This window comes from Quercus robur, chromosome 6 (assembly GCF_932294415.1).
Source record: "Quercus robur chromosome 6, dhQueRobu3.1, whole genome shotgun sequence".
Lineage (NCBI taxonomy): Eukaryota > Viridiplantae > Streptophyta > Magnoliopsida > Fagales > Fagaceae > Quercus > Quercus robur.
Window position 1 is genome coordinate 18575828 of NC_065539.1, and position 11802 is coordinate 18587629.

At 36.1% G+C, this 11802-nt stretch overlaps 2 protein-coding genes across 3 annotated transcripts; one reads left to right on the forward strand and one right to left on the reverse strand.

Moving 5' to 3' along the window:
- Positions 1 to 1484: 1484 nt before the first annotated feature.
- On the forward strand, positions 1485 to 7255 carry LOC126733097 (uncharacterized). 2 transcript variants are annotated; one of them, XM_050436255.1, is made up of 5 exons: positions 1485 to 2062; positions 2334 to 2415; positions 3468 to 4098; positions 4208 to 4280; positions 6056 to 6317. In XM_050436255.1, exons 1-5 carry the CDS (start codon positions 1666 to 1668, stop codon positions 6142 to 6144), a joined length of 1272 nt encoding a protein of 423 aa, XP_050292212.1. In that variant the 5' UTR covers positions 1485 to 1665; the 3' UTR covers positions 6145 to 6317. The 2 variants fall into 2 exon arrangements, with proteins under 2 accessions (XP_050292212.1, XP_050292211.1); XM_050436254.1 differs by adding an exon at positions 6908 to 7255 and having other exon boundaries at positions 1489 to 2062; positions 3468 to 4280; positions 6056 to 6319.
- A 1079-nt stretch (positions 7256 to 8334) lies between these two features.
- Positions 8335 to 11370, reverse strand: LOC126733098 (AAA-ATPase At1g43910-like). The gene is made up of 2 exons (XM_050436256.1): positions 10157 to 11370; positions 8335 to 9174 (listed from the first exon to the last, which is right to left on the reverse strand). The coding sequence occupies exons 1-2, from the start codon at positions 11186 to 11188 to the stop codon at positions 8629 to 8631; spliced, it is 1578 nt and encodes a 525-aa protein (XP_050292213.1). The 5' UTR covers positions 11189 to 11370; the 3' UTR covers positions 8335 to 8628.
- Positions 11371 to 11802: the final 432 nt, after the last annotated feature.

Genomic DNA, 11802 nt, shown 5'->3' on the forward strand with positions numbered 1-11802 from the left:
GGGTATAATTGGATTGGGTATATAAAACCTATTTATCCATTAAAACCCATTTAACTAATTACTTTTTACCCAAATTCAACCCAACCCAATTGTTATGGATAAACCCCAACCCACCCAATTACCCAATTATCAAAATTACCAAAATGCCATTAAACCAAAAAACTTTCACTTCTGCTATTCTTTCTCTCTCTCTTTGTTTGATTTCCCTCTCTAACTTTCCCGAGAAAATCCAACTTGCATTGACTAAATCGGAATTCGCGAACTTGTCGGAACGGCCGATGGAGCCAGTGGCGTAGCCATTGAAACCCTAGTCCACCACGTTTTCGTTCGATGCATAGTTGTTGAATTTGTCCTTGTGACCAGTGGAGTCCCGGCTGTATCGACGGAACGAGTCCACTGGCAAGTTCTGGTCGTTGGAGTGGGTCTTGAACGAGTTGGCTTCGTCGAGCTGATCGGTGCTGTAGTTGGTGAAGTTCTGGTTCGCATACCCGGCAAAGTTCGAGTCTTTGTTGTGCTTCTCGAGACTCGGTGCTAAATCGGGGAAGCAGAGGAGGTTCGCGGAGGAGTAGAAGGCCGGGAGGTGAGTCAAGAGCGACGGTGCTGAGTTTCTGGGCGGTGAGTTTGGAGAAACTCGCTGATCAGTCGATGGTGCTCAATGGGGACGCCTTGGATAACAAAAAACTGGGGTTGGACTTGGTGTTTCGAATCTCTTTGTTCCATTTGACACCCCTATCTATGAGAGCTAGAGAGAGCAAAAGAGAGAGAAGAGTGTTTGGATGCCGAGAAAATAAAGGAAAATGAAAACCCCGAAACTGAAACGTCTGAGGTTTTTTTTATTTTTTTATTTTTATGGATAGGGCTGGGTTGAATTTGGGTATATTATTTTTGGGTTAAATGGGGCTCAATGGGTTTTTAGTTAAAACCCAATAATTATTGGGTCTAATTGAGTTGATACCCATTTAACCCAACTAATAATTGGGTGGATTTGGGTTCAATTAGAGTGGGTGGGTTTGGGCGGACAAATGAGTTTGGGCTTACTTTGCCACCCTTAGTCTTACACATATTGCAACCTACTTGTATATATCTATAGAAACTTTTTGCACATAAATCCATAAGCTTTATTTACCACATTAGTGTGTTGTGAAATTTGATTTATCTAAAGAATTGTTCAAAAAACACAATAGATAGAACAAGGTGTTGACTCATATGTATTACTTAGCCAAATAAAAAAAACTTATAGAAGATAGAGTAATTTTTTTCACACATGTTAACTTGGTAAGTTTTTACCGGTTCTCATTTGAGTCTACTACTCACATCACTTTTTTATTTAAATTTTCTGCTAGTGTCTAAGATTTGTTGTTGCCTGTTGTTTCTGCTACTGTCTAAGCACTGCATGTCCATACGACTGTGTCGTTTCTGGTCTCACTATGTGTCGCACAGCAGAAGCATTTCCAGACTACGAGTCGTTCAGTTATAAAGGCCGTTACTTTTAGACTACGAGTCGTTCAAAGTTTAAAGTTTAAACTGTTGCTGGAAGGTGTCTGTTAACAAAAAGCCCAAGTCCAAGAGGGATATTTTGGGAAATACATTTTTTCGAGCTTCAAGCATTTGTGTATTGTTTCCGTTTTTAAGCGGGCAAAATCAAAACTCGCACAGTGCAGAGCAATGTCCTCCGCCGAAGAAAACCCTAGAAAATGGCGGTTCACATGGGAAGCTCAATCTCAAATCCCAATCCTCCGCTTATTCCTCTTCGATTCCCACACTAAGCCCTCAATTCAGTGCCAAAATCTCAAGGTCCATCTAAATCTCTCACAATCTCTGCTTCAGCTCAGCTGGTTCGATGACCGCCACGTCTCGCTTAGGGTTCCGATTCCCAGGGTTTTGCTCGACCCCGAGTCGCCGCTCAGTTTCACAGCCTTTGATGATCACATTCTGGTCAAGCTCGTCCTTCTTCTTCCTGTCGATCATCCAATCGTTTCCAGCTTCGATTCCGTCTTGAATTTCTCTCAAGGTTTGGAAAATGCTTCCTTCGATGCTTCGAAGCCGCTAGAAATGGACTCTGGTGAGCTTTCTTTTAATGCTTTTGTTAAATATATTAACGAAATTCGAATGCGTTTGATTGCCGTGAAAGTTAGGGAAACAGAAATAAGAAAATTAGAGTCTATTTAAAAAATAAATAAAGAATAATCATGTTATTATTATGATGTAATTGTAATCTGCTTCATTGTAGAGAATGATGTTGACGTGAATGTTATTTTTTGCCTTGCTATAATTTGTTGTTTAGCATACTGAGGAAATGTTGGTTCTTTTGGTGCTATGGTTGTGTGGTTCAGATCTGAAGATGCTATCTTCTAGTGAAGGAGTTCATTTTCACTGTAGAAGTTGCTCATTTAAGCTGACTAAAACTCCTCTCAGGTAATTTATTATGTTCATCAATTTATCACTATATTCACTGCTAACTATTCACTAGTATATCTTGCTCTTTACTTCGAGTTAAGCTATGTATTTGTTAGGAATTAACTTTTTGCTGGAAGCTTATTTGTTTATTTGTTAAAAGTTTATTAAAGTTGCAAATTAGTTACCTATAAAAAATTTAATAAAGTATAATTGTACCAAATAAACTAAAAAAACCAAAAGAAAAAGCTAGTGACAAACGTGCGCTACATTTACCGTGTCTGCATGCACCAATTTCTTGCAATTTTACTTCAAGACAACTTCACCACTCTACCATTGCCACCAAAGTTCCATTTTGAATTTGCATTGCATGTTCCCTGGCCTCTAACTTTTGTCAAAGAACCGATGAGCTCTCTAACTCAAGTGGCCTGTCCTATTATAATGAATAACTTACAAACATCAAACATTTAATGCAAAAGAGGATTAGAGGCATAAAGACTGATATATTCAATCCCTGCATGTAGTAAATTTTCCAGCTAAGTTGTGTTGAGTTCATGAACTTTTAAAAATTTAGAAGCATATTATATAATTATTGAGCTACAAGCCTACAAGGCACTCATGGGCCAATAAAGTGATCCTTTAAAAAAAATGCAAACAGCTTATTGAATGAATGCGGTGTCTTTGCTGGGAATGGTGATTATTGTTTGTTTTCACATGTAGCCTAAATTTGTAAGTTTGACAACTTAGCATCATATTTAGGTGCATGGTTATGACATGAGACCTTGAGGCTACTTAACATATGTTTCTATTCCGCTTTTATAATGCCTTCATTTATTTTTCTTTGTTAAATCCAATTTGGTTCAAGTGTTTGGTTCCTTTACTGAGATTTGATTTCTCTTTGAAAAAAAAATCCACTGCTATTGGTTGGCTAGTTTACAGACTTTCATTGGACCTTAAATATGGTTGTTCCTGATGTGCAGGGTTCTTATATATGCTACCCTAACTTGTTAGCTTGCATTCAACTATTTGAATCCATATAACATTATTTTTCCCCACTAAATTTATGTATGCAGACATTTTGTGGAAATGCCATCAGTCAACTGGAGAGAGGCAGCTGATAACTGGTTTGGAAATTGCTGTTGTTCCTTTGGAGGTGTAAGTGAGAAGCTGGTGAATGGGTACGCAAATTCTTATACATATGCTAAGGGTATGTGCCACTTAAGTTCTACAACTGTTACCCTTTGCAAGGATGACCTTATGGAGTGGAAATTTCCTGACAAGGTTGGATGCCAGAGGTATGATCCTGAACTAGAATTCAATGGTGATAAGGTATTTACTGAAGCAAGTCTAGATTCTAGAAGTAATTGTGGAAGAGTCATAACCTGTGATGAACCAAGTGAGGAAATGCTTGCTTCTGATGAATCAAAGTTGATGCATTTTAAGGATGAAAATTTTGCTGCAAAATTCAGTTGTGAAGTTACTGAGGAAGAAACTAATGATGATGCTTCATTTCCTTTGTTGCCAGAATCAGTTGATTCAGATCTCTCTAAAGATGTGACATCAGCACCTGGTTGTTGTGTTCATGTGGAAAGTAATGTTATAAATCATGTTGATGAAGATTGGAAACATCAGGTATCTGAAACTACGGAGATCAAGGCAAATCAGAAATCTTTTCTCAATGGCTTTCTTGGAAATATTTTCATGGTTAGATCCTTCAATTATTCAGTAGATGTTGAGTGGATTGAGTATGTTTGCCCTCAATGTTCATCTCTTCTTGGAGCTTACCCTTGTGGTAATGGTTATGCACCTGTAGATTTTGGAGTTCGATTGTTCAAATGTTATGTTTCCACTTGTTTGCCAGTCAGTGGATCAGGGGATTTATTCAGGTATGCAAAAAGTGATCTACAATTCCTACGCTTCTGTCTTTAGTATGATTTTGGTTGTTCTATTCATTTTTAGTCAGCTGTATGGCCAAGCATCTTGTTATGCAAAATTTGGACTTCTTCAATTTAGAAGAATTTTTCAGGTGCTAAGTGGTTCAAGCTCTGACCTGAAATTAGGGAAGATGACTGTGATTGGAGTTGTTGGCTAGAATGAAGATATTATAGATTAGCTATAAGATTCAACCTCAATGGAAACTAATTTAAGAATCCCTAAAGACTTGAGCTCTAAAAATAATTGCACATGTACATTTGTATCTAGAAAGTAGTATTATTTGCTTATGTAGATTGTCCTTTAGGGTCCGTTTGGTTGGAGGGGTGGAAAAGTGGGAGTATAGAAAATGGTGGGAGGATTGAAAAGTGGGATTTCCCTCTTTTTTATTTGGTTGGGAGTAAAAAAGTCGAGGGATGAAAAAAGTTAGTTTGTATAAATTTACTCATGTACCTTTGTTAAAAATGATGCCCAATTAAAACCAAAAAAGTGACAAACAACCAAAAAAAAAAACACAAAAGAAAGCAAAAGAAAAAAAAAAAGAATATAAGCAACGTACACTTAAATCAAAAGAAAAGAGAAAAAAGAAAAAAAAAAAAAAAAAAAAAAAAAAGAGGAAAGGAGAGGCAACAGGGAAGCAAAAAAAAAAAAAAAAAAAGAAGAAGAAGAAGAAGAAGAAGAGGAGGAGGCAACGTCCAAGAGAAAAAAAAAAGAAGAAGAAAGAGGTGAAGAAGAGCAATGTACAGACAAAGCCCATGTGCAAGTACACAAGGGCATTTTTGTCCATTAAACAGCCCCATTTTCTCCTTTCAATTTTCTCTCCATTTTGGGGAGAAAACTTTTTGGTGGGCTCAGAGAGAAAACACATGGACCCCCACCATTTATTTTCATTCCTCCCCATTCAGCCAAACACATTCCAAAAAAGTTTTTCTTCCTATTTTCTCTTCAAAGTTTTCCATCCACCTTATTTTACCTGCAAACAAACACACCCTTAAGATCCAAGAACAACTGCTGAGGGTTTAATGGAACTGAATGTATGTCCTTTAATTAAGGGCTTGTAGTGTTTTGACATGGACCTGGCTACTCCAAAAAATCTAGACATGACTCACAAGTATACATCAATATATATATATATATATGTGTGTGTGTGTGTGTGTATACATCAATGTCTTTGTGAATTTGTAATATTAAAATTCATGTTTATATGTACTTATCACTAAAAAAAAAAAAAAAAAAAACCTTGTGTTTACATATGTTTGAGTGTATGTTTGCTTGAAAAAGAATCAAACATAGTAATACTTAAGAAATTAGACAGAAGGTCTAGAAAAAATTCATTATACCTTTATGTACTGCATATATATATTTTAAAATCCGTTTTTTTTTTTTTTGGGGTCTCTGAAGTATGTACAAGTCACAGTTATGTGACATTTTAAATAGAAGAAGTGCACTACAAATCATAGATCCCAAGATATAACATTGCAAACTTGGTGAAGAGAGACATTCCCATGGTGCTGCTGCATGTATCTTAATTCTACTGATGCTGCTACATGTCCTCTCTCTCTCCCTTATAATTTGGGATATTACTTTCATTTCTGCTTTAACTAGTCACTGTAGATATACCATGAATAGGAGTTTTTTTGGAGGCAGAATAAATTTTGAAGTTTTATTCTTGACTATTGATTTAATTATCAAAAGTTAAGTACTTAAATTAGTTTGCTTTTATGGACAGGAAGTATACCTTGGAAAGAATGTTTGCAAGTCAGCTCCTGGAAAGTGCAGAGGAAGAATCAACATATCGAACTGTGGTTAAGGATGTGAAAACCAAATCTCCCTTGCTGCAAATTGTTCTTCTAAATCCAAATTCTTGGTCCTGTACTGGTTTCTGTGTGGCTGCAGAGGGGGCAAACACAGGACCAATTTCAAAGATGGATCTATACCCTGTCATGAAGGTGCTTTTTTCTGACTGCAGCAAAAACACAGATTTTCATTCAAGGTTGGTTAATTGATTTTGCTCTTTTGGTATCTGTTTTTAACTCCATCATGATTGAATAAAAATGGGAGAGGGAGGGTTTTGGTGTTGAGGGGGGGTGGGGAGGGGCTGTTTCAACCGAAAGCCGATGCCTTCCAGTCTTCATTGATTATAGTACCATATTCAACAGAAAGGCCAACTGCATTTTATTTTCACTGTAACATTGTTGACACAAACAAACCAGCAGCACTTTCTCTATGGAGATAGTTGTTGTTCTGTAGCAATCAGAATTTAAACTTCATCTCTCAAGGGATTCAATAAATTTTTAAACAAAAATAAAAATTGATTACAACAAAATTCAGTAATTTGAACTGATATTTAGTCTCATCTACTTTTTTATTTCACTTGAGTTGACCAAATATAATTTTATTTCCATCCTATTCCTAAAATTTGCCTCAGAAAAACATGCATCGTTTGTTTTCCTGACATGTTTATGTTTCATGTGTTTACTAGTTTGGTGAAATCTAAATTTTCATCTGAGAGTTCCCTTCCCCCTCCCTCTCCCTCACTCCAATGCTTCTATACTTATTAATTTAACTGAGGTGTATGCAGGATGATAAAAGACTGGGAAACAAAGAATCTAGCTGATGAAGTTTTCATGTTGACACGCCAAATAAAAGAACTAATTAAATCCCTGGTGTCAGGAAAGGATTTACTTCCACCGTCATGTTCTTGCCTCCAGGGTTTATCTTTGTCATCTATTCAGAGGTAATAGTACGCCTTTTGAATGGCTTAGATCTTCTGTAACTTCAAACTTGATGTTTGGCAAGGAATAGAGCTTTGTTTCTGGTCTAACCTTATTTGAAGACCAAGAAAATGCACTCTCTAATTCCAGTTCTTGTGATTCTTCAAATATTAAACATTGATGATATCAAAGAGTAACAAAATAGATTTTTCCAAGTTCTACAGGAGTCCAAATACCAAATTCATAGAGTATGTGCTAACGCAAATTATATTAACACTTTGTGCCTATTTGACTCGGCTGTTTGCATTGTAAAGTAAAATTAGTATTTTGGTCTATTCGATGGTTTTAAAAGACTGTAATCTCTATCCATAAAATCATCTACTTAAGGTGCATGCTCTGGACCACTTTTGCTATGCAAATAAGTCATGGCAGGTCAGGTCAGTAGATGAAGTGGTAGGAGAAACAGGAACATACTTACAGAATCAGGAGGTATAGCTGCTTAATCATTGTGGAAGTATTCGGTTAAAGATTGTGGTTAGTTTTTTATTATCCCTCTAAACATGCAAAGAGAGAGGTACCTGTTGGTTATACATGCTACGTCCATCTGATATATAAAATCTATTCCTTCATGTTACCGTTTTTGTTTTGTTTTGTTTTTTTTTTTTTTTTTTTTAATTTTTTTTTAGTGGAGTTTTAAAGATGGTAGATCCCTTTTTTTTTTTTTTTTTTTTTTTTTTTTTTTTTTTTTTTGGTAATGAAGCTGGTAGCAGATTTATTGTTAATATACTTTTTTTTTTTTTTTTTTTTGATAAGAATAATTTTATAGGTATTTTACATGGAGTATATGTTAGGGAGAACACAATCCCTTAGAGAAAACTACAAGTAAAATAGCTAAGCAAATAGGGCTGTTAGCGAGAAGGGTAGTCACTCTTGAACCGCTTATAATCAAATAGCATTACAAATTGGAAACCATAAATAGATGACCAACACAATTTCAGTCCTCTGACAACTCTAAAATAGAGAAAATGACAAAGATCTCCACAAAAAGAGTTGCTATATATAAGATCCAAAAAGGACAGTCCAAATAAGTTGATTTCCGAGCTAGACATACAGGGTGGAAGGGATGGCGACCCATGAAGGTAGAGAAAAAGGTTGCAAGCAAAGGCTGCAAAGCAATGAGAGAACTATAGGGGTAGACTCCAAATTTGAAACGGTGCAAGACCCATAAATGGATTGAACCGAAATTGATTAAAATGTTACTCCCTCCGTCCCACTTTGTTTAAGAAATTAAGGACACACATAGATAAATTAAGAAATTTAATTTAAAAGCATAGGGCCATAGGCTACATTACACCTCTTTCTTTTCTAGAAAATCAGATGAGAATAAAAATAAGAAAACTACTGTAAACAGACTTAATGAAAATAAAGACTAATAATATCTTGATGTCTCAAGTGCTAACACATAAGTATTGCATCTCCTCAGTTGTTCTCTATCCAGTTATGTCATTCCATTGTGTTTCTCCTAGGAAAAGCTAATAAACAGGATGCAAAAGATATTGTTAGTAGAATTCATGTCACCTAGCTATGGCTAGGTCAGATAGATGGACCTCATTTCACTCTCACTAGGCTGCCCATTATCCTGGTCTCCGCTTAGTTTTTCTTCTTGTTTAGTGTCTTTTTCTTCATTTTTGGTCATGGCCTCATCAACTCTGTTCTTCTTTGCACTAAGCTTTTCCTCTTGGTTAGTGTCTTTTAATTCCTTCTTGGTCTTGGCCTCATCAACTTCATTCTTCTTTGCACTAAGAAATTCCACAAGACTTTCAAGGGCAACTTCAGGTTGGTCGCTCTTCATAATCTGCTGTGCTACTTCTGCAGGAGTAATCTCTACCACTTGAATAAGCTTTTCAATCTTTCCAAAGAGATCATGTTCTTGAATTCCAAGGTATGTTGAAACAAGCACTCTAAATCCTGCTGGGGTGCAATAGCCCATGTTAATGTGAACATCCATGCGTCCTGGCCGCCTCAAAGCTGGATCCAGTTTTTCTCTGAAATTGGTAGTAAAGATGATGATCCTCTCTTCACCACAGCTTGACCAAAGTCCATCAATGAAATTGAGCAGCCCTGATAGTGTCACCTGTTGCATTGTGATGAGGAAAAAATGACAAAAACAAAGAACACATAAATGTGAAAAGCTGGTAAATGAAATATCCAAAGCTATTCACACTTGTTTGCTAACAGTTTATACATATACATGATTAGAATATACAAAAAAAATATCAACCAATTTACCAAATAAAACTACAAAAAAAAAAAAAAATCAAATTAACCAAGTAACTGTAGTGTAAAACAAAAGAAAACATAAAAGATAAATGTGAAAAAGCTAGCAAATGAGGTGTCCAAAGCTATTCACAAATTGTTTGCTAATACAATGATTAGAATATACCTATAGCATATCGAACAGTTTACCAAATAAAATTACATCAAATTAATCAAGTAATTGTAGTGTATCAATATATGCATGTATTTTAGGCTCCAGTAAAGTAAATTAACTTTCAGGCTTGCTATGATAAGATCCCTTCCATTTTTCCTTTACCTTTTGTTTAGGTGAAATGAGAAAGTATTTGTCTTTTTTATTTTTTTAATCAATTTTAATAATTGTGGAAAAAATACTAGTAGGCTTCAAGCTAAGGCCGATGTAAGGTCCAAGAAGAGGGCCTAACTCTTTGGTTCATACGAATAAGATAAAACGCACAGAATCAGAAAAGCAGGGATCAAACTATAAAAGAAATTGTCCGAGTAGGAGGGGAATATAGACTTATGGCAATGTATTATTGTATTATATTATGTAAGAAATGCTATTTGCTCGTAACTTGGGTAAACAAATTAATGTATGTACTTTATTGTTATTGTCAAATAACACGCATTTGTCACTATCTATCTAATTTATTAGGTAGAGATGAGATGAGGTGCGTTTACAAAGTATATATGTGTGTGCGCACGCGCAAATTACTTAATATTGTTGAATAAAATTATTATATAAACAAAACCCAGAAGAACAATAAGAGTGGAAATTGAAATGAGCAAGAACATATATTATGAAAGCATTAGTTATTCACCCCTTGAGATGATGGTGGCGTAGACTTCTTCTCCACTTTGGATTTGGCATTGTCCTCATCATCATCATCATCGTCACTGTCATCACTATCCTTGGGACGTTCCTGTGCTACCTTTGAACTTGAACTGCAATCAATGTCTTCAATGAGCAGAATGGACTGGTTGGTTGTTGAGGTAAGAAGACGCCTCAAATCAAAGTCCGACTTAACAGTTCCAAGCTGAAGATCATAGATATTGTAGCGTACATGATTAGCAATTGCCGCGACCAACGATGATTTCCCAGTTCCTGGTGGCCCATAAAGCAAATACCCTCTCTTCCAAGTCCTCCCCACACGTTCAAAGAATACTTTCCTATTCACAAACATGTCAAGGTCTTCCATTATGGACTTCTTCAGGCCTGGCTCCATAGCTAGAGTTGCAAATGTTGATGGGTGCTTGAAAGCTGTGGACTCCCAATAGCAGTGGTTTTGGTCATAGGTGTAAATCCTAAGACCTTTACGATTGTTCAAGATGGACCTTGCAGTGAGAGCAACGTGTGGAAAGTAGTTCTTCATGACTTTGTCTCTGTGATTCTTGTTGCATTTTAGATGAAAGAACTTTCTTCCACGAGAATAAAACATATTCTTCGACTTTGTTGATTTAAGTGTCCATTTGAGCTTCATGTTTTCAAACTCGTCCACTACATGACCCCAAACTGGAACACCTGTTTCAGGTGGTGTTTCAAATTTGTGTTTTTCTTTGAAACCCAATAGGACAGTTTGGGTGGAAGGGCCTATTTTGGTGGGCAAATAGACCATGGCAGCTCGGAATAGTGCATTGTCTCCAAACTCCCATTCATCCTCTATCACAAAAGTGAAGCTTGTGAAGAAACGAGAGATTATGTGCTCTTGAACTATTGCTGTTATACTCTCCCTCGCTTTTGCTGGAACCATCAGATCAAACATGCTCTTGAGGAGCATGAGAAAGGTGGAGATGGTGGCATAGGCTGCGACAAGGCTAGATGTGGATGGAAAGTTCTTTAAGAAAGATGACATTTTTCTTTTCTGGGTTGGTCAAAAAGTTATCAACTTGGAACACAGACCCACGCACAGGGCTCAACACAACAAACACTAAATGGTGGATTTTATAAAGGAGAGATGAATAGAAGTGTGCAAGAAAGAGGGACTAGAAATTATATATAAAGCAGAGAGAGACTACTTGTTTGTAAAGGAGACTTGGCAAACAAGAATGCCATTTTCCCTTGCACATGACGGTGAAATATATATTTGGACAAGTCACGGGCACTACTTAATTGTTTTCCATTTAACATGAAAATGATGTTCTACAAATAACAAACACTTTTATAACTAGTAATAAAAAGACTATTATTAATAAGAATAAAGTATGTACAGTGGGATTAATTGAAAATTTTATGAAAACACAAATCACATACTAGTGAAATAAATGGACAAATGAGAAAAGAATTGGTTCATGATTCATGCAAAAGTAATGTTAAAACAAATTACAACTCATCACATTAGTAACCATTGAAAAAGAAAAGAAAAAAAAAATGCAATCATGAGATTTGTTAAAAAAGAAATTTCAGAACACAATAGTTTCTTCCACATTTGAATGAAGAGAGAGAGGTCCCCACTTCGCAGCCTAGAGT